The sequence below is a fragment of the Bombyx mandarina genome, chromosome 10 (genome assembly GCF_030267445.1).
Source record: "Bombyx mandarina strain Sakado chromosome 10, ASM3026744v2".
NCBI classification, from domain to species: domain Eukaryota; kingdom Metazoa; phylum Arthropoda; class Insecta; order Lepidoptera; family Bombycidae; genus Bombyx; species Bombyx mandarina.
The window spans coordinates 9,074,823-9,102,822 of NC_143217.1; the positions used below are offsets into that span (position 1 = coordinate 9,074,823).

Here is a 28,000-nt window from a genome sequence, read left to right on the forward strand (position 1 = left end):
ACAATATTTACGTTGGCACCAATTTATATATATGTTGTTTTAAAAAAAAAACACTTGTGTCTTCGCACAATATAAAAATATATCCTTAAAGTACGTACTTACGTAGATATACTTAGATTACGTAAATTTAAAATACAAATCTCGATATGACCACAAAGTAAATTCATTTCGCTTACGATCTACAAATTGAATTTCAAGTATTCGGACAGGACGGGCTGAAGTTAATGATGAACTTTCTGCTTTAATCTTTGGTTGACTAACTTTACAGAAGCTTTGTAGGTATACATTATATTTTAGGTACGTCAAAGGCACTTTTTAAGGCCACAAAATTGTATTCAAAGTGATGTGTTGTTCCGCACAATAAATGCGTGCAATATCCAACTACTAAAAATATACTTGAATCTATTTCGTGTACATTTGAGTAATCGTACGATAATAATATTTTTTTCAATTTTATCTTGTTGTTTTCAAATTTTCACGACTCAATGAAAACTACTAAAAATATATATTAAATAAACACCGCAGGCACGTCGGCGATCAGACTGATTTTTTAATTTTATTTTTTAAATTACAAACTAAGGTAACATTTACGCAATAAAACAAATCGAAAATAAATCTAATGTAACGTTTTTATCAGCTGATCGCCGTGTGTGGAGCGAAGGCGGACCGGAACTGAGTAAGAATCTTACAAATGGACAAAGATAATTATTTAAAAAACAACAATACAATTTTTTTCGGCACGGTAATTGTATTTCGGACAAAACGCAACAAGCCCCAACAGTATCAGGCTTTAGTTTGAAACGTTTTTAATTCGAAATGTCACTTGTTAAAGAGAAAAAAAAGTTAAAGGAATATAGAGGAAAATATAGTTCAATAAAAATAATGGAACAAATTTAAAGAAAATCCGGGCTCCCATTACGCGTGGGAAATGAAAAGAGTGCTAAATACAGGAAGATAAGGTTTCATTGCGTCAAGTGCTCTAAGATGACTTGTAAGATCTTGCGAATTTTCACCAAATATCCGAAGAATTTCACGAAAATCCATGTTAGTTAGCGGACACATTTTAAGAATGTTTTCTCGGGAAACAATGCAGTAGACGTTGGTAACACTCACTAGTGCAATGGGAACGTGAAGCAGGATTCCCTACCGCTCAAAAAGCTACTAATACGTCCATGTATATAATCTGTACGCGTACATTTAATTTTTACAAAAATGATATGACATTTAAAAATATAGATATCTTTACAACAATTAGCCCTCTCAACGTTCTGATACAATCGTCGGTGCAAGAGCACTAGAGCATTGATTGCCAACTATTAAATTTTTTTAACAAGACATACATTACATCATTCAATTTATTTTAAATGTTCATTTCTAGTGTTCATTGTGTTTTCCTCTTTTTTTAAAGTCGTTGTTGCCAAAAATATTTTTCTAAATCGCATAAAACCTTCACAAGCTACCCACCCTTATTTCGTGGTTTTCAAAGTCTGGGTCAGCCCTATCACCAGGCTAGGCGCTAACAATAGTACGTGTTACCCTAATTATGAAGTAGTAGTAGTAGCAGCAGTAGAGACGAGTCGGGGCTGCCCGGTCTGGTTACGAGGGTTCTGTCTTGACGGCGGCGCCGGCGGCGACCGCGGCGCGCGCCTCGTCCGGCAGCCGCTCGGGGTTCGTGAGGATGTCCGTCGTCGTGCACAGCACGCGCAGGGAGTTCAACACCGCTGCAAATCATAACCACATTACAAACGTGAGGCTGACTGGTGCCCCACATCCACGTTTGTCAACGGAAATGTTGCCGTGCATCTTTAAAATAAACATAGAGATAATTTAGTAAAAACGGGATTACTTTACAAATATTGGAAACTGTTGTAAGCCGCGCCAATAAAGAAACGAATCTAAAAAATAGCGGCGGCGATCATGCGCTCTCACTCTAAGCTATTGCTGTCTTTGATCGCACACGGCGCGTATAGTAATCGGCAAACTTCTTGAGCAAATGACCTTGACTGCGCAGAACCGAATTTTAGATCACTTTGGTGGTGAGGGTGAGGCGCGACGGCAGGGGAAATCGTATCGAGCGCGTTATTGGTAGATCAGTCGAACCTTGCGTCCCGCACCGCGCCCTCATTCCGCTTGCTCCCAAAAGTACGCTTGCGTACAGTGGAAAGTCTATCGTTATTAATCGTTAAGTTATTTGTTATAATTGCTTGTGGACTTTGTTGCCATTGCTATTTGTTGAGTGTTTGTTGATTTTTTATAAAACATACACTATGCCGTGACAAACTGGTGTAGTACTTAAAAGAAAGGGTAGAAAATTTGTGTACGACGTATATTGCTTCTTTATAAAACAGGGGAAGAATGATATGGAAAAATTAAAACAGACTTCGGAAGCAACAAAAACATCAGTGAGTACTGTTAGGTGCATTATTAACGAAGCTAAAGGCTCTGGCTTGCTCGCCGTGTTTCGGACTCCGGGTAAGAAAAGATCAGGGAAGAAGAAAGTTACCGGAATGGATAGTTTCGTTCAATCTGTAATAAAAAGATGTAATCATAATAACTACATAACAAGCAGCGAAACTCCGTACCGTAGAAAGGCTTCGAAAAATTTAAAGAAGATATAAATTTTAATGGCTCGGAATGAAGCTTACAACGGATTATGAAAGAGCTAGGCTTCAGATGGAAAAAAAGAACAGAAAATAATCGGAAGCTGGTAAATGAAAAAGTAACATTCGATTACTACGAATCGAATATCTTCAAAAAATAATTAATTATAGACAAAAAGGAAGACCGAATCGACCGAGTTGTAAACTACGCTGATGAGCCCTATGTTGACTCATCACGATGATAGCGACTCGGGTGATGAAAACAGTGATGATGATGATGGTCAAGATTATGATAACGAAAAAAAAAATTACAAATACCAGCTTCGCTTCAACTGAACCAAGACCTGGCAACAGCTCTAGTTTTGACTTAATAGAAGGAATATCTATTTTACCCCAAGATTAAATTATTACAATTATTAACCTATATGTTTTGTTGATGTTCTAATAAATATATAAATAAATACATATGTTGATTTTAATAATTTAATAGCATTATGACGCAGAGTAAGTAGTGTTTTTGCACGTGAGTGTACCATGCGCAAACTTACCCCCACTACGTCAACAAATGCTCAAGAAGTTTGCCGGTTATTATACTGTATGCAAAAAAAATATCAGTTCTGACTTTGTTCTCACGCTGTCTCGACGCGCTTAGTTTTCTCTCAAATTCTGTTGTTATATGTTGCATTTGTCCGTATTTTAGTTGTTATTTTGTTGTTTTTGTTAAATTTGTTATTGTTATCGTTTTTTTTTTGTGCCACGTTGGTAAATAATATGGCCTCTCACAAACGAGGAAAAGTCCTTCACAGTGATGCACGCGAAATCATGTATAACGTTATTAAATACTTATTGTTATGTTGAAAAAAAAAAATTTTTTTTTTATATTTTTTACAATAAACAACTTTCTATCTTTCTTTTTATTTGTTGACTCTACCATCTGTCAGTGCAGGTACATAGACGCGATTTTCGATTCGTTTCTTTATTGGCGCGCGCAGCTTATGCCTACCCTCGCGAGCTCACACCGAACACCAATAATTTATTAATTAAATTATTCAAATATGTTCGATTTATGCCAATATGTACTAACAGTTTACATATTTTTATTCCTTCACCATGCCAGTACACACAGATGTTAGGCATTAACTTTCAAAAAGATAGTGCATACTCTGTTATCAGTATTAATGTCATTCAATGTAATGAATAAGTTTATTGACTGGCGAAGGGATTATAAGTAATCTTAAATGACAGTTTCTAAAGGTCTATTTAGTAAACGATAGTTCTTATTTTTTTAATATTCATCAAAATTCCAATTTGTATAAATTTACCGGTGAGATTTTTTTAATACGGGGACCGAATAAAAAATTACACGAAGTCAGTGCACGAACAATTAATTAAAAAAGTTTAGGTCCGACTCCTGGTTGCCGGACTATGTCATACGACAATGGGATCAACGTCGCATTGACAAAGACAACAAAGCCTTCAATAGAGTAAAGGGTGATTGTATGATTCTAATAATATTGAGACTTCTACTTCACATAGTATTTTTCTTTGGTTTATGTGAGTCCTGGAATATCTGGAATTTACTGGTGGTAGAACCTCTTGTGACTACTGGTGGTAGGACCTCTTGTGAGTCCGCGCGGGTAGGTACCACCACCCCGCTTATTTCTGCCGAGAAGCAGTAATGCGTTTCGGTTTGAAGGGCGGGGCAGCCGTTGTAACTATATTGAGATCTTAGAACTAATATCGCAAGGTGGGTGGCGCATTTACGTCGTAGAAGTCTATGGGCTTCAGTAACCATTTAACACCGGGTGGGCTGTGAGCTCGTCCACCCATCAGAGCAATAAAAAAAAATCCTATGCCAGTTAGGACTATTTTCGACGTCTCCAATTACAGTTGTACGTTCCACTTCGTGTTTGAAGGTGAGCGGTGGGTATCCGTCGCGACATGTATGAGTTTCAGTGGCCTCTTAGACCCTAGTACAATCAAATAGCATATACAATCCAACAGCGGTACAGGGTGGAAACGTTACCGGGGCGCATCTCCACGAGCGAGCAGTGCTGCTCGGCCCAGAGCAGCGTGGTCCGCACCAGGTCGGAGCCGCTGCCGCACGACACGCACGCGCTGAACGACTCCACCAGCGCCGCCGACACCACGCTGAACTTCGCACGAGTCAAGGCGCTTCGAGTTTCACATTTAACAACTACCCACGCCTTCCGTCCACAAAAATAAACAACTACCCACGTCTTCCGTGGACAGATAAGATAGAAGATAAGCTTTAATTACCTTGTACCAAAAATATACCATGTGATAGAGAAGAGTACTTAATGGTAGACAGCGGCTTGGCTCTGCCCTGGGCATTGCTGAAGTCCGTGGGCGACGGTAACCATTCACCATCAGGTGGGCCGTATGTTCGGCTGTCTGAAAGGGTAATAAAAAAAGTACCTACTTACTATAAGGCGTGTGATACTTACAATATTTACAATATTTAAATAATGGTTTAAGAAATCTAAAACACAGGCGTTTGTGGCTAGCTGAACTAAAAATTAGAGAATAATTTTACGTAAGTAAAAAAATCGAGTGATTTATTAAAAAGAAACATTTTATCGCAAAAAGGGTGGGGTACTTATTAATATACTATTTTATCATATCTTGAATTTTATCGTCTTAAAATTTATCTCAAATTAGGATTTCCTGTACTATGGTAAAAGAAAACGGAGATAAATATTTATCTACATTAACATTTTATTATTACTCTGTATATTTTCGTTTAAGCATTACACGAAAAACAATGGCACGATGTCGACGGAGGCTCAGTGATTTAACTATGAAATTATTAGTACGTTCGTTTTGTACGTACAAAAAAAAATATTTTTTTTTCCTACCTAAGCTGATGATAGCCTTGAGAGGCTATTTCAGCGTAACCTTAACTAGTAGATGAGCTCACGGGGCTCAAACCGGAGTGATCCTTACACTGACCCTAGCAAGAGCAGTGCTTCGCAGAATCTACCACCGGATCGGAAACGCGACCCACTGAGATGATCCGGCGAGAAACTCAGTGGGCTGTGTCTGTGGGCTAATTCGTCGAAGCGACAGGTTCGACGAGGACGGTGACCGGTGCTTGTGGCACCCAAAAGCACCGTTAATAGATCGGGAGGATCCGTAATGACGTGTTTTGGGCTAATTGTAATGTTGTTTTGTTCGAAAGGATACGAGCCAATACTTCCAGTTGTGCAGGGTCCGGTTGGCCACGTGCCGCGCGAACATCTCCCGCAGGCGGCCGGCGCGTGCCCGCGACACCGGCGCGCCCGTCGCCGGCAGCAGCGAGTGGCAGTTGCTGCACGTTAGTCAAACATTCAACTACTAATCTAGAGTATATAAATCTAGAAAATATTTTTGACTGGTGGTAGGACCTCTTGTGAGTCGGCACGGGTAGGTACCACCAGCCCGCCTATTTCTGCCGTGAAGCAGTGATGCGTTTCGGTTTGAAGGGTGGGGCAGCCGTTGTAACTATACTGAGACCTTAGAACTTATATCTCAAATTGAGTGGCGCATTTACGTTGTAGATGTCTACGGGCTCCAGTAACCACTTAACACCAGGTGGGCTGTGAGCTAGTCCACCCATCTAAGCAATAAATAAAAAATTACATCAATTTAGAAGGTGCACTAATGAAACCCAGCTCTGTTCAGCTGTGTGTACGAAATTCTTCGCAATCGTGTCACTCTTGACAGAATGGTCGTGATCGTCATATTTTGTTAAAGGGGTTGGGTGTTGGGGAGGTGGTATTGGGGGAGAGGGTTGTTGGACGGAATACATCAAATTATTGAACCTACTCGACGGCTACCTGTCACAAATCAAAATCAACCCTGAAAAGTCGAGTGTATATGTTAACGGAAATGTATGTAATCCGTCATTGTATACAATTCCTAGGAAATGTATGTAATTCCTAAAATCGCATGGAAATGTGTGAAATAAATTATATTATACTTACACATTACACATTTCCTAGGAAATCTATACATTTCCTAAATAGCAATCGGAAATGTGAAACATTTAAGATATTGGTAGGTACGCGGGGACAGCGGAACGAGTCTTGCGTTACGGTCAGTTGCCAACTTGCAATCCACTGGAACCGGCCAGGGATTTAAGAAGTGCCTTTGCAAGAAAAACTGTGCTACATCAAGATGTCTGTGTTTTAAAAATAAAGTATTATGTACTTCCAAATGCCATTCGAGCTTACCCTGCAAAAATAAATAGCTATATGGACTGACAAAGTATTATAATATAAAGATTTACTTTTATACTTTGACATTTATAATTATTTAATTATCAGACCGATTACTTGCCAAATGAAAATTTGATTTTATAAGAATAAATATAATATTTTGTGATACGTTAAAAGTTAATAGATAGTTGATTTTAGAAGTTTTAATTAGTAAGATAATATGAATATATTATTATTATTTCACGGTATGACTGTTACCCGATTGTCTCAATAAGTGTTATATTAAAAAAATATTATTAACAACGTGTTTTATTACAGAAAACATTTACTTTATACATTTCCTAATACGATATTGGAATTGTATACAATTTCGAGGAAGTTTATACATTTCCTAGGATATCTATGCATGAAATAGTTTTTCAAACAATATTTTATACATTTCCTAAATAGTATCGGAATTGTACACATTTCCTAGGATTTGTATACAATTCCTTGATTTCATACATTTCCGGTAACATATATAACAACTGCATATAGGACTAAACAGATCAGATGACCACCAAACAAAAAGACTAACACACCATTTATATCTGATGTCAACCTTCGCATTCATAGTTCTTGAGTTCAGTGACTACTACAACAAGCGGGTCACAACGAAAATTAAAGTGAGAACACTGCTAGACGTTAGGATGATGAGAAGTAGAAATAACTCGAAGCCGTACATTGTGTACCCGTATCTTTTGTTCAATAACAATGGCTATGTCGAAAATCATTTAAGTTAATCAAATCTTAATGGGTACAATTATCTTGCAAGTTAGAAATTAATACAATAGACTCGGTAAATTATTTTTTACGAAACAATATGTTTCAAACTTATTTTGATCTGGCATGCTGTGGGTTGAACACGCATCCTTGCAATAAAAAAATTTAAAAGCGTTCCCGTTTATATTAAAAACTTCAAACCAGAGCGCGGCGTCTATTGACGCAGACTAAACCACACATAAGTAACGGAATGTAAAATATTTGTACATTTAAACACACAAATTCATAATGTAATCTTCGAGTGACAGTGTCAATAAGATTATATATATATATAATACCAGGGTCGATAATACGTTTCGTTGTTTTTAATTAACTAAAAGATGTTTACTTACGAAATCGAATTGTGTAAGCATTCGATTTGTTGTCTCAAACTCTCCATTTCCTCTTTCAACTGATTCCGTTCCGCCTTCAGTTGCTTGATGTATTCCGCGCCCTTTTGGAGCATGGCCGCCTTGCTTATCTACAAACACATTTCAATAATGAGCCAACGAAATTATCATCATTATGAATTATGAATTTTATGAAGCAGTACGAAAAGACACACTATCTATAGAGTGTATTTAGGTATATATTACTACTATTTTCACTGGTGGTAGGACCTCATGTGAGTCCGCACGTGTAGTTACCACCACCCCGCCTGTTTCTGCCGTGAAGCAGTGATGCGATTCGGTTTGAAGGCTGGGGCAGCCGTTGTAACTATACCGAGACCTTAGAACTTATATCTCAAGGTGGGTGGCGCATTTGCGTTGTAAATGTCTATGGGCTCCAGTAACCACTTAACACCAGGTGGGCTTTAAGGTCGTCCACTGATCTAAGCAATAGAAACAAAAAACTAATAACTCAAAGCATGTTTTTAAATAGTTGCAGCATAGTAACTTCAAACGTTTTTTTTTTTTTAATTTATTGCACATTTAGAACTACAAATCTAAAATTTTATGCTGTAGCCGCTTGCGAGCTCACGACACCATTAGATGATGAGGGGTTACTCTCACTCATGGAAACCAGCAGCCATGTTAAAGCTTACTGCTGAAAGGCCGAGATAACTTGGAGCCAAAACCGGTCCTGGTTCCACGTTATTTGTCAATTAGTCCTATATCATTGTAACGGTATTTTAAAGACCTCAGTGTGTAGAAAGATGATTGAACTCTAGATTGAATTGATTGAGTGTCGTGTAAGGAGAGACAAGGATAGAGCGATAGTGACGTTGCGTTCCTTACCTTAGCGCCGGGGTTGACGTTGAGATGCGGTATGAGGGCTTGCAGCGTGTCGAATCCGTTCTTGATGTTGTAGCGGCGCTTCTGTTCGGCGTGGAGGTGAGTGCGGCGCGGCGAGCCAGGGGACGTCGGCGGCGATACCGACTGTCCCAACACTACGTTACTCAACTATTCGAGCATTGCAGACGATAGCACATATCGTCTTCTCGCATTAAAACTGTATAATCTCAAAACTTACTAATTTTACAGGAGAGTGTTTTAAAGGTTTAACATGTAATATTTTTAATATCAATCATATTTGCAACATTTATTTTTAATTTTTTATCAGTTACATTATCTGTATTTTAAAGTAAGATAAAATTTTGTTAATAGTAGTCAAAATATAGGTAAATTTAAAAAAAAAAACTTAAAACTAAACTACGCTCTTTTGACAGTATTTATGAAAAAATACTGGTGATACCAAATGTTTACATATATTAACTAAATTTCGAATATTTTTGGAAATTGTACACTTTTAATGCGAAAAGGCGATATGAGGCCGTCAGCGCAAAAGCGGCCTAACTCACGATTCACATTCATGCTTATTTATGTATTGCAATTTATTTAAAACATAATAAATTTTGATGCAAATTCGGCCTATCCCTAGTTTCAATCCATAGATAATAGATGACTTTGTAAACATCATTTTAGCGCGTATTTTTTTGCCTACGAAGTATTGTAAAGGTAAATTCGAACCTCTGTATCTCCATACTAACTATGGTATGTTTAGACCACTTTTGCGCTGACAGCCTAATATGTAGGTACATCCCTATTTTAAAACACATATCAAGTCGTCGTGGCTTAGTGGGGTAAGACGTCCGGTGCATTCGGTATCTAGCGATGCACCAGTGTTCGAATCCCGCAGGCAGGTAGCAATTTTTTTAATGAAGTACGACTTAACCAATATTTATGATTGCCTTACACTGTGAATAAATAACATCGTGTAATAAAAATCAAACCCACAAAATTATAATTTGCGTAATTACTGGTGGTAGCACGTCTGATGAGTCCGCACGAGTAGGTACCACCACCCTGCCTATTTATGCCGTGAAGCAGTAATGAGTTTTGATTTGAAGGATGGGGCAGCCGTTGTAACTAGAGTGAGACTTTAGAACTTACAGTCGTGGTCAACTAATTAGGGACATTCAAGATAGTGAAGGACTATAACCGGTTATGTACATTTAGATATAAAACCCTATTGATTTCTCAGCACCTATTATTTGCATAATGTGGTCTGATTATTATGCTATAAATGGCTGTAAATAAAAGATTTAATAAATAGAAAAAGTATTTAATACCAAAGATTAGACATGTATTAAATATTAAGGTATAATTCTGTAGTGGACATTTAATTAAGGACAGTAAAGTATAATGAAAAATACAGTTACACAAAACTTATAATCTTCAGTGTTATAATATCTTTAGCAGCTCCATTTTATTACGTGTAAAATCAGTACCCAGTAGCAAAACCTTTGTTAGTAATTACCGCTTGACACCGATGTGGCATAGACATTATCAGTTTCTGATATGTTTCGACAGGAATGTTTGCCATGTCTCACAAAAAGCTTCATGAAGTTCATCCAAATTTGTATTTGTAATTGGGTTGAGGTCCGGGCTATTTGCTGGCCAATCTAGCACCGATACAAACTGACTGGTGAGAAACGACTTGACTGAATGGGCGGTATGTTTCGGGTCGTTATCCTGCTGAAACGTCCATATAATAGGGAGATGCTCCTCAGCATAGGGAAGCATAGTTTCTTCCAATATTGCCTTGGTCTAAGTTACCCTGAACTTTCCTCACAGGTCCCACTCCACGTCCAGAAAATGAACCCCATATTTTAATGTTTCCACCGCCATGTTTCACCTGTTTTTTTGTGAATCTTAGATTCATTTCCGCTTTTACAGGACGCCATCCATATTGCCTTCCATATGAAGAAATCAAATTAACCTTTGTCTCGTCAGACAAAAGTACATGTTGCCACTGGGCGTAGGTCCAATGTCCATATTTACGTGCAAATGCCAAACGAGCATTTCTATGTTCTTTCTTCAACAACGGTACTTTGCGAGCCACTCTTCCGAACAACCCTGCTTCTACCAAACGTCGTCGAACGGTCCTCGCAGATACACCGGCTCTTTCGTTTGCCCCAAACACTTCGTGTTTAATTAAAATAAAGCCTAGAAACGGATCTTTCTTAGCTAACCTGGTTATCATTCGATCTTCTTGCGGAGTCGTTTTTCTCGATCTTTTTGTTCTGGACACATTTAAAGCTGTGTTATAGCGCTTGAAATGTTGCACTGCATTGCATACCATAGTTTTTGAACAATTTAAATGTTGTGCTATCCTTCGGTATATCCAACCACGCTCGACAAACTTCGTGATAATTTTTCGTAGTGTTGGATCGCGACTTTTATTTTTGCCCATTTTTCTTCAAAATAATTCTCAAAACTTAAAATAAAAAATCTGGATTGCCGCCGAAACGACCACTAAACAATAAGAAAAGAAACAAAAAAGTATTAAAATTCTAATTTTGAAATTAGAACGCAATACCTCAGTGTCCCTAATTAAATGGCCAGCCAGCATTCTTTGAACCAATAGCACTATGATATTGTATCAGCTATACTGTAAAGAGGTTTAATGTTTAAGAAGTTGTTATTGTTTGTATAATCGCGCACATAAATGACTAATTACACTTACATGTAAAAGATATGGAATATTGCTAAGACTCGTTGGAAAATAAAATAAAAAATCACAATTTGGCTTAACTAGAGATTGTCCCAATTAGTTGACCACGACTGTATATCTCAAGGTGGGTATCGGTATTTACGTTGCAGATGTATATGTATCAACATTCTGAATTCTTATGCATACCGGTTTGATTCTTTACTCTAATATAAGAAATTCAAATCTAAGTGACAGAATTTAACCTTAAAAATTGTATTGTAACATAAACTATACCAAATCCAATAAACGTTATCAGTGATTTTTTAATAAATTAATAAATAAAAAACGAGGCCAACACATGCGTAGTAATTACTTGAAAGATTATTTTTAATACAGCTTAATGCCATCGATGGTCTAAATTTCCTCTTCTTTTTTCATTTTTTTTTTTATGTGTACGGATTTAAAAAAATATATAACGTTAGAGAGAGAGAGAGAGAGAGAGAGAGAATACACTTTATTGCACACCAAAACACAATTTACATTCAAAAAAACAATCAAAAAACAGATAAATTTGTACAATAGGCGGTCTTATCGCTAAAAGCGATCTCTTCCAGACAACCGTATAATTTATAGAAATTCTGGAAAATATAAAAAAATATAGCAGGTATGTTGCGGTGTACTATAGATAATACGTTATAGAAAATATATACATACAATAAACAAAATATATACCGTTTACATATAATATGAAATATATACTTATTATTATATACCAATATACATACTTACATACAATACATACTAATATACTTACATACACATAATACATCAACAGTATGGAAATAATAAATGATGATGCAAACAAACAGCACTAAGAAGATAAGTAGTGTTCCTTCACCATTCTTTTAAAACAGTTTAAAGTTTGAGCACTTCTCACTGCATCCGGCAGAGCATTCCACAATCGAACCGCCTGGACGGTGAATGAATGATCAAAGAATGATGATGAATGCGCCGGCATTTTCAGTCTCAGGCTATCCGATGATCTCAGGGAAAAATTATGCGTATCACGTAGGAACTTATAACGTTACACATTTAACATTCACAACTATGATTGTTGATCATTATCCGTATTTGCCGTAAACATAAATATAATATATTGGACCAGAATATAACAATATTGAGGGCATGATTAGTTGGCCATTGTACAGAACATGCATGCATTGACGTTGGTTTCATACACGATACAACCAATATACTGATACAATAAAAATGAAAATTACAACAAAAACAACGTTTTTCCCCCCTACCTATTGGCGGGTAGCCTAAGAGGTTATACCATCTAACATGTCTAACATCTCTCGCATGCATAACGCAGACCATGCATGCATATCTATACTAATATATTATAAAGCTGAAGAGTTTGTTTTTTTGAACGCGCTAATCTCAGGAACTGCTGGTCCGATTTGAAAAATTCTTTCAGTTTTTAAACAGCCCATTTATCGAGGAAGGCTATAGGGTATATAACATTACGGTAAGACCAATACAAGTGGGGCAACCAATAAAGAATATTTCCAAATATTTTCACTTTCTGCGTAAATGAAGTGGGGGGTAAAATTTAGCGTTATGCCAAAGTAACTATTCCACGCGGACCTAGTCGCGGGCAAAAGCTAGTAATAAATAAAGTGGTTCACACTGTGAAGATTTGATTAATTTGCAGCTAAAGAGTAAACCACAGAGTATTCATCCAAATAAATTGTATTTATTATCTACGTGTTATGCCTTCAAGTTTTTTTTATCGTTTTCACTTAGATAATAAGTAGTTATGAATATAAAGATAATGAACGTAAGTACATGAAAAAAAACCCGAAAAATACCTCGACACACACGATTCAAGTGTTCATTCATTCAATAAATCTTTAAGTCTGAAATTAAGGAACGCAAACAAAGGGAAAAACGAATTTTGCGATTAGAATTAGATTTTTTTTTTGCTTAATTGTGTGGTCGAGCTCACAGCCCACCTGGTGTTAAGTGGTTACTGGAGCCCATAGACATCTACAACGTAAATGCGCCACCCACCTTGAGATATAAGTTCTAAAGTCTCAAGTAAAGTTACAGCGGCTGCCCCGCCCTTCAAACCGAAACGCATTACTGCTTCACGGCAGAAATAAGCAGGGTGGTGGTACCTACCCGCGCGGGCTCACAAGAGGTCCTACCACCAGTAAGTAATTAATGATCAAAAAAATATTTCAGCTTAGTTTTCTATTGCCGGCTGTAATTTTAATTAGCATTATTGAATGGCATTAATTAACCAATGATCATGCGGCTTAAGCATGTAAAGTATTATTTTTATGAAATAATAATTAAAAACAATGACTATTTATAACTCCAGTGCAACGGTCAATTTATTATCCTAAGATTATTTATTCTACTGCTTAACCTTTAGTCTATATTTATCTTTCTTCGACAAGTCGGGCGCGCGTTTATGTTATCTTCACATAAGCCGTAATTATTCATTGCGAGTCAACCATTTTACTTGGATCCCCAAACAAATTTCAATGTGACTTACTTGAAGGGGCGACATGACGTCACTACCGATCGGAGACGGTTGTCCCCTTCTAATCGGGGACTTGGTGGGATCGGAGCTCCCGGCAACATCTTCATTACTATTAAGTTTGTATAAACTTTGAGCTGAAATAAAACGGGAGGCCGAATGAATAAGGTAATCTAGTACATGAAACAAAATATACATGAATTAGTTTTACATTATGTAACAGACGTGGACACCATGTGTTTCAAACACGACGAAGATTGTCATAAAGCTACATTGACCAGCTTCCATAGTTCTACGTGCGTACTGAAGAATAACGAGTGATGTAATGATAGAAGTAAACTTGTTTTTTGTTTGCGAAAGTATTCTGGGTAGTGAACTTAGGATTTTAGAAAAATATCGAAATATTCCGATTGTTATATAATTTTTAAGGACGATGGAGACTGCCAGTTACATTTCAATCAAAGTTTGTTAACATGAATCGAACAGTCGGCGTAAAATTAGACCCAAAACTGACTTTACTGGCCCGCTTTTTTTTCCCTACCTAAGCTGGTAGCCTTGAGGCTAGGTCAGCATAACCGGGCGAGTAGGTGAGCTCTCGGGGCTCTAACCGGGAGTGTTGCTAACACTGGCCATAGCAAGAGTAGTGCTTCGCAGAATCTACCACCGGATCGGAAACGCGTCCCTCTGAGAAGATCCGGCGACAAGCTCGGTGGGCTGTCTCTATGGGTTAATTTACTCGTCGAAACCTTCGTCGCAAGCGACTGGTTCGGCGAGGGAAGGCGCAATGTACACATTAATGGAAGGTTGGACTGACAATCCCGCTATAATTTGAAACGCACAATAGAATGCAGAAATAGCAAAACGACTGACAGTGTTGGGCGGAGAGGAGGTGCGCAAGCATAACGCTAGCGTGGGGCAGCGTGGGCTCGGAGGCGGCGGTGCTGAGTGGCGGCGGGTGCGCGCGGCGCGGCGGGGGCCCGCCCCCCTCCGACTGCACGCCGCCGCTACCGCCCGACGTCGAGCGGGACCGCATGCGTATCGCACCCGGTAACGGCTCGCGAGCCTGCAAACGTTTCACTTTACTGCATGTTCACTTACTTACCGTTTCGATTCAAACTTTTCGAACGTATGCCGCTGATTCATCGCGCGTGCGAGAATTTAATTTCTTCATTTCCAGACATCTGTTGGCCAATATAAACGAGGTCTTGTAGTCATGCCCCAAGATAATGATAGATAACACATTTTATTATCGCACGCACTCCGTACCAGACTAAATAATCTAAATTTTATCAGAATGATGTTTGCCTTTAAACGTTTTAATGATCGTGTTTGAAGGATCGGCTACGTCAAGCATCCCGGTGTTCCGGATGTTCAACATAGCACATACTAACTACTAACGAATCCTACATAAGTTAATCGTGAGACGATAGGCCCTTGGAGCCCTGAAGCAAAGAAATTTTTACAGAAATCTCCAAACGCTTGAAGGAGGTTACACGTGATGCTAAGGCTGGCTGGTACTTTGCACAGAGAGCGAGTCTGGCTGTCCAACGAGGCAACGTAGCCAGTATCTTGGGAACTGTGCCTCCTTCAAGCGCATTGGAAGACCTATTCTACTGTGTGAGTTCATTTATGTTAAATTATTTTGATTTGACTTTTTGTTAATAAAAAAGTTAATTGTTGTTTAATACAACGCCTAATTTGAACAAATAATTTAAAACTGGTAGATCGAATTCCAATGCGAATTCGACGCAAGAAATTTTAAATAATGGTCAGTTTATTATCGGACATATTTAAGAATGTAGGTGTGTTCCTAACACCCGCCCACAACGTCGGAATGATGTACTCGTCAATCAACATGGCGGCGCCTTGCCTTCCCGATAACGTACGAGCCGACGACACGTGATAACTTAATTCCATATCAATTTTAATCGGGTGAAAATATTTCAAACTTTCAAAATGTTTATGTCATAATAAAGATATAGAAAAAACGAAAGGAAATGCGTACACGATCTAGTGAACTTTTTGATCTACACTAACTATGTACCTGGCTACCTTAGACAGTCATTACGGTTTTTAGAGCGGCATACGACAGAGTGCATATTGTTCTGTACCAATGATGCCAATTGACTCGTAACGTTATACTTACCCGAGCGGCATGCTTAGAAGCGCAGGGTTCGGAAGTCGAGGGAGCAGGTGCAGGCGGAGCGGACACCGTCCAATCGGGATTGAGCTGCGCACCCAGTGGCAAGCTGTGCGATCTGTACTGCTCCTTTCCACTGCTGCGGGAGCTACTTGTGCTGGTCGATCCGCCACTTTGTTGCATTGGCACCTGCGTCCGACGTTCCTTATTGTTTGATTGACCTCGCCTTTCACAGTAAGGTATTGCTGATAATTACCTGCTGAGGGGCGACGGACGCCGGCGGGGAAGGCATCTTAAACGACCGAGGGTTTCCAGATGGCGAGGCGGCCTTCCCTTTGTACGAGTCCGCAGGGTTCGGCTGCAGGTACTGTACCTGCGCGGCGGGCTGGCGGACGGCCGCCGGGCGCGCCTCGTAGCTCTGCGGAGACACGGGAGACGGGGCCGGCTGGCTCGACGGCTGCCCGTACGCGTGATATTGACTATTTTGCATTTGATACTGGCCGACTCTTGACCTAGGCTTATCACGGTTGTATCCGCTTCTCCCTTGTATTACGATCGTCGAAGCATACTTTGAATTCTGCACCGGTTGCTGCAATAGGGACACAGTTTCGGGAGCCGTCTGAGAGGGGGGTATAGCTGAAACGTGCGAATACGACATTGATTGCGATGAACACGACAAACTCATTTACCCAAGGCAAAACAAAATTCACCTGCACTATATTTATTGTAGTTGGGTTCCACTGGAGCTTTCGGCGTATTCACATATTGCATTCTGTTTGTTTTCCCCGTGTACACACTCGCTTGTATTTGGGAATCTGCCTGTTGGGCGGCGTGCTGATCGTAGCCGACCGTTTGGAATGAAGACAGCATTTCCTGTGTGCTAATCAAGCTATTCTGCATGTCTGTCTGCACAAACAGACGATTGTTATCGTACATACGTAACTGCTCATTTTTTATACTTTGCTCGGAGATCTGCATCATTTGACTATTGTTGCTCGTACCTGCAACAGGCGAATTCTGTTTTTACCATTTTCACGCGCACATCATTAAAAAAAATTCGCTCATATTGTTGTACAAGAGAACGAACCACTGCAGTTCTGTTTACCGTGTATAGCCATTTGACTAGTGGGCATGGTCGCGACTGTGGAGTTTTGCATCTCCGTTATGAAACTTTGAGTATTGTACGACTCCACTGACATCCCACTACTGTATAGTGAATCTTCGGACGGCAGCGTCGACTCTTCCGGCACAGGCGGCAAACGAGACGACGTTAAAAACTCTGAAATTCCTAATATTCGTTAAAAAGTTTCAAACGCGCAGTTTCTATTGTTTTTTAAGTATCTCATGTCAATTAAGTTCATTCGTACGGTAAAATTTTTAATAATCATCTTACAGGAACATACCTTGAAGGGGTTCTAATGTGTCCATAAAATCGTCAAGATTAGGTTGCAGTGGACCTAAGCTAGGTTGAATGAAGTCTGCTAAACTTGCTCCCTTTGCTGTAAAACAGATTTTTTTTTATTCTTTGTTTAGGTACTTATTTAACTTTATGCATATGAGTACAGTGGCGGGCTTAATGCCTAAGGCATTATCTACCACTCAACCAAGGTTAGTGTAGTCATGTAGTAGATGCATTCATTCCTATTTGAGGAAAAAGTTAATTAAATAAATATCCAAAATTTTATGACCATTAAAAGGCTAACCGATTTCCCTGCAATCTGGAAACGCGAAGGGTTGATGGTTGGTGATGGTAGAAAACAATGTGTCCGTCATGAAGTTAAGGTAATCCTCGTCCGTGAGCATATTCCCTGCGAGATCGCTGCATTGTGATTCCGCTGTGTCCATATCCGCTATCTATAAGCAAGCACATAAACTTTCGACTGACACGAGCTATTTAAGGACTTAAAAATCAATTAAACTAAAACATTGTTTTTTGACTGACCGTGTCTTGGACAGAGGTATCTCCCTTGCCAAGGAGACGCATTATGTGAAATTTTCGCCATTTTTTGTATTCCGCTATGACTGCTTCAACGCGACGTTTCCAATATTTTCCTTCCAATATCGTTGTCTAAAAAACCAGTATGACATGTTTAATGAAACCGATACAGCGATAGCGAAACTAATAAAAAGCCAAGCCGTTTTTGCAAAAGTTTATTTATCTGCGTGACGATTTTTTTAAACATGTCATATTTAATCATTAACGATAAATTTATTAAAATGATTATAATTTTTTTGCAAAAGATAAATTACCTCTGGTTTCACGTGGGTGTCAACATCTAATGGCGATGCAAACTGGCAGACCAAAGTGTTCTGTTTCTTTATGACTGAAAGTACAATCCGATCTTAATCCTTAGGTGCGTGTATACGCTTTTTTGTATGCGCTTTAAAATTGATAAAGCTGTCTCTTATTTCTAAATCAATTTGATACTAGCACTACGCTTGCAATGTACTGATATCTGAACTGTTTGCTCGAAACAAAATCAACCCAATGCATAAGGCATAAAGTTGATTTTGATTGGTTCAGTCCTTCGATATTATAATAGTTATTTTATTAGACAAGTATATTAACATCAAAGGTTCAAACACACGTAAACATCAGCGTTCGCAAACTTACAGACTAAATATCTGTTTACTGCTTTATTACAATTTCAAGATATATTTCGAAAAACAATATTTTTCCAGAGTTACAAATACTTTTTAAACGCATTCCACACTAAACATTAACGGCCGTTTTCAATACCCTATCTGATATTACCGATAGATAGCTATCTCCGATCATCAGTAAGAGCGTATCTATGCTTAGTTTGCGTTTCACAATCACGGCTACCCCATGATCTGTAAGCGGAGTAAAATGTCCCTTCGGAACAAGGTGACACTTTACAAAACTTGCATAAGGCCCGTCATGACTTACGCGAGTGTGGTGTTCGCTCACGCGGCCCGCACACACATAGACACCCTCCAATCCCTACAATCCCGCTTTTGCAGGTTAGCTGTCGGGGCTCCGTGGTTCGTGAGGAACGTTGACCTACACGACGACCTGGGCCTCGAATCAATTCGGAAATACATGAAGTCAGCGTCGGAACGATACTTCGATAAGGCTATGCGTCATGATAATCGCCTTATCGTAGCCGCCGCTGACTACTCCCCGAATCCTGATCATGCAGGAGCCAGTCACCGTCGACGCCCTAGACACGTCCTTACGGATCCATCAGATCCAATAACCTTTGCACTAGACGTCTTCAGCTCTAGGAGCAGGCTTAGGGACCTCGGTAACCGTACTCGTCGAACTCGACAAAGAGTTCGCCGTGCAACCTAACCCATGAATCAGCTCGCTGAGTTTCTCGCCGGATCTTCTCAGCGGGTCGCGATTCCGATCCGGTAGTAGATTCATTCGCGAAGCAGCTACTCTTGAGCTGTTAGGTCTCCTTCGGAGGCGCTCGGGCAGCTGTTAGCAAATCCCACCCCTCCTGGCTGAGCCTTTGCTCGCCCACCTGTCCTGGTGAAACTGGAAAGGCCTCCGGGCCACCAGTAATCCTTCAATCATAAAAAAAAAAAAAAAAACAATCAGGGATAAGTGCTATCTATCTTTAGCCAGATAGATAGCTTCTTCACTCTGATCTATTGATACGTTTACGCCTTTGATACGTTTCGTTCTACTATAAAGGAACAATATCAGGTTCAACACTTGTTTTATTCTTAATTATAACTATATTAACTATCATATCGTAAACCATAATAAATTCATTAGTTTATAATGAAAAAGTAATAAAAACATATATAGATTTTAATTTTATTTTACTTTTGATTACTTCTTTATTCTTTATTTGTACACACTGTTAATAAAATACAGTAATTGGGATAAGATATAAAAAATGGCGAGCTTAACTCAACAATTGAGTTATCTACCAGCTAACCGTTCTCAAAGAAGGAAAGCTTTACATTAGTGGGTAGATGAGTACAATCTAATTAGCAATAAAAATAACAAAAATAAACTTCATGGTGATTTCCCTCCAAAACGCTTTAAAACTTCCGTTTATAATCCTAAGTGTGTGTATAATTACAGAGCTTCAGTGAAATAAAAGGAATTCCGTAAATATCTATGAACTACAATTATAATAATTTATTTTACTTTGAGTTCAAGTCTTGAGAGATATATTTTTCAGTCGAGAAAGGCAGCACCCAAGACAAAAGACGAGACGACGCTTCTCGTAGAAGGTTGTATGCTATGAACTTTAAAACTTGATTTTTTTTTTTTTTTATGATTGAAGGATTACTGGTGGCCCGGAGGCCTTTCCAGTTTCACCAGGACAGGTGGGTACTAACTTAGCCACATAATAGGAAAAAAATCCTAAGCTATAAATAATTATGCTCCCCCATATGCATATTGTTTTTAGGTCAGAACACTTACAACATTTTTAACACTTTTACAGCCAAACGGAAACACAATATGGAAGAAGAGAAATGCAAGGCTAGCATATTTAGGGACAATGCCTTAGCAGTATGTAATACCTAATAGCAAAAAAAGAGAGTTAGGTAAATTGAAAAATGTAGAAAAGGAGATTGTTGTAGAGAAACTTAATTTAATTTAGATAACGCTAGAAAATGTAATTAGAACATTGAAAATTAAAAGGAAAATTAAATTGGGACATGATCCCATTGCTATAGAAATTTTGGGGCTTCTGATCAAAATACCGCGACAATAGGTTTTGGCAGTCCTCTCGTGATGTTAGTCTGACACTGCCTAAAAAATGCTGAAGAGACCGAAACAGGTGGAAATCTGAAAGTGCAAGGTCAGGACTATAAGGCGGATGCATTAACACCTCCCAGCCCAGCTCTCTTAATTTTTGCTGAGTGGCTAAAGATGTGTGAGGTCTAGCGTTATTATGATGAAAAACCCCTTCTGTTGATTAATTCCGACCGCTTTCTCTCAACTTCTTGCTTTAATCTCATCAGTTGTTCGCAGTAGAGTTCAGAATCGATGGTCCTGCCTTGTGGTAACAGCTCGTAATGAATAATGCCCTTCCAATCCCACCACGTACACATCATCACCTTGTTGCGAGTTAACCCGGGTTACGCCACAGTCTGTGAAGCCTGACCGGCCTTTGACCACGACCTTTTTCGCACGTTCTTGTCGTACATGATGATTGAAGTCGTCGTGGCCTAAAAGATAAGACGTCCGGTGCATTCGTGTTGAAGCGATGCACCGGTGTTCGAATCCCGCAGGCGGGTACCAATTTTTACCAATTCTAATGAAATACGTACTCAACAAATGTTCACGATTGACTTGCACGGTGAAGGAATAACATCGTGTAATAAAAGTGAAACCCGCAAAATTATAATTTTCGTAATTACTGGTGGTAGGACCTCTTGTGAGTCCGCGCGGGTAGGTACCACCGCCCTGCCTATTTCTGCCGTGAAGGAGTAAGGCGTTTCGGTTTGAAGGGTGGGGCAGCCGTTGTAACTATACTGAGACCTTACAACTTATATCTCAAGGTGGGTGGCGCATTTACGTTGTAGGTGTCTATGGGCTCCAGTAACCACTTAACACCAAGTGGGCTGTGAGCTCGTCCACCCATATAAGCAATAAAAAAAAAATCTTTTCATCACCAGTTATCAGCTTCTTCAAAAATGGTTCGGTTTCATTACGTCGTAATAAAGAATCACAAATGAGTTCATTAGGTTTCTTTCAGTGAGCTCGTGAGGTACCCAAATATCGAGCTTTTTTGTGTACCCAGTTTTTTTCAAATGTGCCAAAACTGTTTTGTGGTCAATTCCCAGTTCTTCAGCTACGTCGCAAGTACTGATATGCTGATCTTGCTCCACTTTTTCAAAAATGGCATCCATTTTATCCGTAATAGGGCGACCAGAGCGACGTGCCTCTTTGATATCAAAATTTCCGGATTGAAAAGGCTTAAACCATAGGTCCATAAACATTGTATTATTTTTTTCGCGGCTTGCGTTGCATTTTTACATTTTTGTATTCACTCATCTTGACAGTACGAAAAATAAATAAAAATCACACATTTTCTTAATTTGAATTTGGAATTATCTTTTTTAAAATTTAAATTTTTATAGATACTAAAACTAGCCAGATACAAATAGTATAGCCAATGAGATTTTATTACAAGTTCATACATACTATAATGCGAAAAGACTTTTCCCCAACCTATTGAAGTCGTCGTGGCCTAAAGGATAAGACGTCCGGTGCATTCGTATCGAGCGATGCACCGGTGTTCGAATCCCGCTGGCGGGTACCAATTTTTCTAATGAAATACGTACTCAGCAAATGTTCACGATTGACTTCCGCGGTGAAGGAATAACATCGTACAATAAAAATCAAACCCGCAAAATTATAATTTGCGTAATTACTGGTGGTAGGACCTCTTGTGAGTCCGCACGGGTAGGTACCACCGCCCCGCCTATTTCTTCCGTGAAGCAGTAATGCGTTTCGGTTTGAAGGGTGGGGCAGCCGTTGTGACTATACTGAGACCTTAGAACTATATCTCAAGGTGTGTGCGCATTTACGTTGTAGATGTCTATGGGCTCCAGTAACCACTTAACACCAGGTGGGCTGTGAGCTCGTCCACACATCTAAGCAATAAATAAAAATAAATAAAAAAATATTATGTACAAATTCTAAATTAAGTATCTTGTGTGTACTACTATGCTATTTTCATTTTGTATAATAAAAAAATTCGAATTATCTATACAGGTTATTTTATAAATTATGTTTGGAAGTAATTATTTATAAGTAGTTAGTTGCCTTTCAGATGTAAGTTCTGGAAAATTGTTATGAACAAATCAAACGTGGTCTTATTAAATTAGTCAATTCATTCACAACCCCTTTGCTCAGAAATTTATAAGCAAATTCGTAATCATTTAACTAAGGCGTGTAGGGACTTTTTGGCGGGAACGCGAGGAGTGAAGTTATGTGATTTGTTTTATTTTGTCTATTTAGTGTTTCTTCAGGTTTAAATGTGTAATAACGGTGGTTTATTAACTGTTTAATATCTGTGACAGTGCACAAATGTGGGAAAATGAAACAAAGCCGCTGGACGTAACTTCTCGGGATCCTCCAAAAAGTCCACTGAAAAAATCTCAGTAAATGACCACCATTTTACTGAGATTATATTTCATCCCATATCATCTCAATTCATTTCATTTAATTTCATCCCAGTTGATTGATGTCTCAAATTAATCATCTTCATATTATCATTTTGCATAAAAGTATCCCATATTATATCATTTCATCTCATTTCAATTCATATCATGTCATGTTTCATATTATTAATCAACTTCATTTCATTTCATAGTATCATATTTCATAAAATAAAAAATATGTATAAAAGATTAGGCTGTATGGTACGACACCTTTGCCTTTCCATTTGGATAAATAAAACTACTACTAAGGCGTGTATATAATTCAGACGTTTTTTATATTCCTATAACCGTATGATATCGGCCTCGCTTTCACTATCTGCATCACATTCCATCATCATTTGAAATAATTCTATATCATTAACATCACTGCTTCAATATTCCATTATGAAGAGAAACATTAAAAATTAAAGCGATTTATTTTTATTATTTGTTAACCTGTCCAAAAACCGAAATCAGAAAATATCGAAAAAAAAAAGGCAGATCTGGTTATGTACTAGTTTCAGATTTTTAAAAACATGCGTAAATCGCATCTATCGCACAAATCATATAATTTTAAGTCACGAATATTTACTGTAGGTATAGTTTTTAGCACCTGTTCTTTGAAAGAGCCTTGATCACACGTGTTGGTCAAAAATTGTTATTGATTACGGAAATTGAAGCGTAATCTTGAATAACGTTAATTGACATATTTAATTTTACCAAAGGAATAAAACAAAATTATGCCATTCAAATCGATACTGAATTTTCAACATGCTGTCATCACGCAAACCATGCGTGATTATCATGATCAATTTTAGAATGCCAAATGTGACGTAGTCGCTCGGCCGCTTTTATTTCAATTTTTTTATAAACGTGATATAGTTGTAACGACATACCTATTTATAATATAAAATTTACTGATAGTAGGACGTCTTGTGAGTCCGCACGGGTACCACCACCCTGCCTATTTCTGCCGTGAAGCAGTAATACGTTTCGGTTTGAAGAGAGACAGCCGTTATAACTATACCTGAGACCTTAGAACTTATATCTCCAGGTGGGTGCCGACATTTACGTTGTAGATGTTTATGGGCTCCGGTAACCACTTAACACCAGGTGGGCCGTGAGCTCTTCCACCCATAAAAGCATGAAGAATTAAAAAAAACTATCATACTTTGTTGTTCATTCATACACAAAACTTAAAACAACGCATTAATGGCAATCCGAACTTATATTTAAATGATCATATTATGTTTTTATACTGATGGATGATGCTATCGGATAATAATCGGCCCTTAATACTGTGCAGGTTTTTCAACATCATCAATTGGACGTCTTTAAGTTTCTAAAAAATGCAATGAACAAGCCCAATTCAGGTTTAACTAATAAATGATCAAAATCAACATAATATTTAATATTATGGTAAACTCTGAAAACGCTTGAAAAATTCATTTCTCTTTTTATTCGTAAAATGGATTCATAAACTACCTACATCTACGATGAAGAAACTTTATTCGAACGCTTTTACTTTTGAGAAAATGGTTAATAGCTAGGCTGCATTGATAATGCCTTAATGGAAGCCAAGACGTGTTAGAGCTGGTACACTTAACTACGCCATTTAAAAAATCTTCAATCAACCTACGCGATTTTTGTAGGCAAACAGCTATTGCTACGATAACCTTATTATGTGAAAAAAAAAATGGCAGAAGAAAACACATTACATCTCTAATGAAATAAGCTGAAACGCATTGCGTCTCGAACATCTGTGCTCCTTAAATAACGCACTTATTTGAGTAGTAACTAAGCTATTGAGTGTCTAACATGTAGCTATTTGTTAACAAAACTTGCATTTTTACTTACATTGCATGTGCCAGCATCTCCATATGACGTTGTTCAACCTGATTTTGTCCTTCCAACGTAGTTTTATACCTTTGAAACGATTCCATTTTGGTGAGGTTAGTTTTTGTCTGTAAGCAACATTTAAACAATCTAACTGAAACTTACCATTACAATCCTCAGTTTATTCATCACAAGTTAATGCTGATCAGTGGTACTCTCATAGACAAGTTTACTACGAAGTTTCTTGAGTTCACAAGATACATTTTCATTGAGAAAAAATTTAAAATATGCATTATTCTATTTTAATAAAAAAATGGATGCTTTACTTTAAAGTACAGACACTGTGATAATTTTTGCTGTACTGTAAGTAGTATTGTCAGACAATCAAAATGTTAAACCAGTTATCAGTGTCACTATCAATATCTGATCTTAAGCTCGTTGTAAATAACATTTTGATAAGGAATAAACTTAGACTATCTTATCTACTGTTACTACTAGAACAAATATAAGCCAAATGGTAAATATACCAAGTTTTCACTTATTTTACAACTTTTTCACTAAATGAGACACATTGAACACACATAGTGACATAAATAATTGTGCATCCATACCTCATATTATTATGCTCAATGTTTGCAATGTATGTATAAAGGAAAACATTGCAACATATCTACATGTATATTGTATCATGAGCAGAAGTTTTAGAAATAAACAAACCTAACTTGTGTGACTATGTTCGTCATCCATCTTGCCTTCCCATATGATAAATTCCTATTCACACAACAACTTGGTTTGCTGTTGCCCAATCGCTGATTTGTGTGTATTTCAGTTTCAAAAGATTCAGATGTAACACATTATGTGTGTAGGTTGTCTGTCCTATCTAGCCCGTTATCCCATTTAAATCAATAGAAATCTGAAACTTTTCTTGTTTCTACGACTAAATGAGAAAAATCTCTTCCATTCTATAATATAATTTTTCAAATATTTCAATGCAGCACCCCAATGTACATTATAAAAAACTGGCTACAGCCAGCAACAGCACACTGTGTTACTGAATGTTAATGTAACTAAGACTTTCTCTGAAGAACTATTAATAATTTCATAGTTCTTCAGAGAAATTAAATACTTTGAAGAACTATTAATAATTTTGAATTAAGTTTTTTACATGTTTATTATCATGACATTTAGAAATATGTTAATTAAAAGCTGCAAAACTAGCATGAATGGTATTGTTTTCTTTAATGATTACATCCTAGAACTATTTGCAATTTAATTTCACACCAATATTCAGATGCATTTTGAAACTGTGGCCATTTTATAATACTTCAACAAACTCCATTTATTATAATAATAAATATTTTTGTGAAATAGTGTTTGTAGTTCCCAAAATACAAATAAAAAATGGATCAGTACAAACCTATGTACTTTGTTGGTTTATTTACACATTTTATAGCAATCTTCTGTTGATCCTTGATCACATTTGTTATCAAAGTGTCAATTCAATATTTTAATTTTACTGATAACCAACTGTGCAATAAGACTTAATTGTTGAGCCGAATTAGATTCTGCATATTCAAAAATATAATTCAAATCAATGAACTTTAATGAAAACTTTATGATAATTAATTATTAAATCAAAGCTGCTTAGAATACATAATTTTACAAATTATTAAGGGTTTTATTTTATTATTTTAATTTTTGCTTTAGAATTTTTAGTAAAAGCTTTGTTACTCTTTTACACTTGGTTACTCTTGTATTTTGACATTTTGAAATGTTACAAAATAATTTTAAAAATAAATTTGTAGAATAAGGAAACTTTAATCATTGGCAGTTTATAGATTGAGTTATCTCTACAAATGACCTGTCTTTTGTACAGACTATGATGACCTTTTCTTATCTGCACTTGCCAAAGCCAATGGAATTATACAGTTTCCTTATTATAAGAAGCAATTACAATGTCAAAAAAAAAAAAAACAAATAACCAATAATTACTAATTTTACTTTATGTAGTAATTGCTACATTCAATAGGAACATTAAGAAAATAATTGCATTTCAGAGTATCCAGTAGATGGAAAAATTAATATTTTCAATATTATTTACGTATTTTTAAATTAAGACAATTATTTGGTCTAAGTACGCTAAATTTATTGAACTAATTATCAAATAAATTATTTTACCTCCACAGCAGTTTCTTTTATTGTAACAAAGAAGATTCCAAGATACTACATTGTTGTCACTAAACATTTTGCTTCTCATTTTTGTATGTCTCAGATAAATGGGGATACCAAAATTTATTTACCATAGAACTCAAATAACTTACCTATATGCTAAAGTCATACATTTAAATAACTTAGTGAGGGAAACTTCGATGGAAAGTTGCTGATGCTGTTTATGTTCTTCCTTTTCATTTGGTGGAAATGGTACTTTTGATGCAGGCACTGTATATGTGGCAACTACAGACACTTTCGGAGTATTTTGTTCTTCGTCAGGAACAGTTACCAAGTCGTCATAATCATCTTGAGCTTCTGCTTCAAATTGTGATATCATGAAATGCCCAGAATGTATTGTCTCCTTTTCTGAGCGCACTATTCTTTTTTCTACCTGGTTCATGGTGGTTTCTTGAAGGAAGATTTTTTTTAGAAATTCTTACTATAACTAAGTAACTAAGTAAAATAACAAAAATCCATCAACTTTTTGACTTCGTCATATTTTTACTTTAACTCACACATTGTTTTTTTCGACTATGCACCATGTAGCTGTCAAAATTAACTGTCA

The 28,000-nt window shown here is 37.4% G+C and overlaps 1 protein-coding gene across 5 annotated transcripts; it reads right to left on the reverse strand.

Annotated features, from left to right (window-relative positions):
- Positions 1–2: 2 nt before the first annotated feature.
- Mondo (MLX interacting protein mondo) lies at positions 3–27,996 on the reverse strand. Of its 5 annotated transcripts, none has more exons than XM_089730598.1 (17): positions 27,546–27,996; positions 25,246–25,352; positions 18,499–18,572; positions 18,191–18,316; positions 17,952–18,102; positions 17,652–17,747; positions 17,354–17,527; positions 16,959–17,249; positions 16,505–16,884; positions 16,255–16,437; positions 14,979–15,171; positions 14,124–14,245; positions 8,860–9,000; positions 7,975–8,102; positions 5,808–5,931; positions 4,627–4,756; positions 3–1,721 (listed from the first exon to the last, which is right to left on the reverse strand). In XM_089730598.1, the coding sequence occupies exons 1-17, from the start codon at positions 27,833–27,835 to the stop codon at positions 1,597–1,599; spliced, it is 2,835 nt and encodes a 944-aa protein (XP_089586724.1). In that variant the 5' UTR covers positions 27,836–27,996; the 3' UTR covers positions 3–1,596. The 5 variants fall into 5 exon arrangements, with proteins under 5 accessions (XP_089586724.1, XP_089586721.1, XP_089586722.1 ...); XM_089730595.1 differs by having other exon boundaries at positions 17,336–17,527; positions 27,546–27,986; XM_089730596.1 differs by having other exon boundaries at positions 17,354–17,536; positions 27,546–27,986.
- Between the last annotated feature and the right edge of the window lie 4 nt (positions 27,997–28,000).

Bases quoted from the DNA above. Each gene is read 5' to 3' on its own strand.
- Mondo (XM_089730594.1), bottom strand. From the start codon at position 27,835: ATGAACCAGGTAGAAAAAAGAATAGTGCGCTCAGAAAAGGAGACAATA. The intron at 18,103-18,190 runs GTCAGTCAAAAA...GCTTGCTTATAG, and splicing joins ATACCTCTGTCCAAGACACG to ATAGCGGATATGGACACAGC. The intron at 15,172-16,254 runs GTAAGTATAACG...AAACGTTTGCAG, and splicing joins CTTCTAAGCATGCCGCTCGG to GCTCGCGAGCCGTTACCGGG.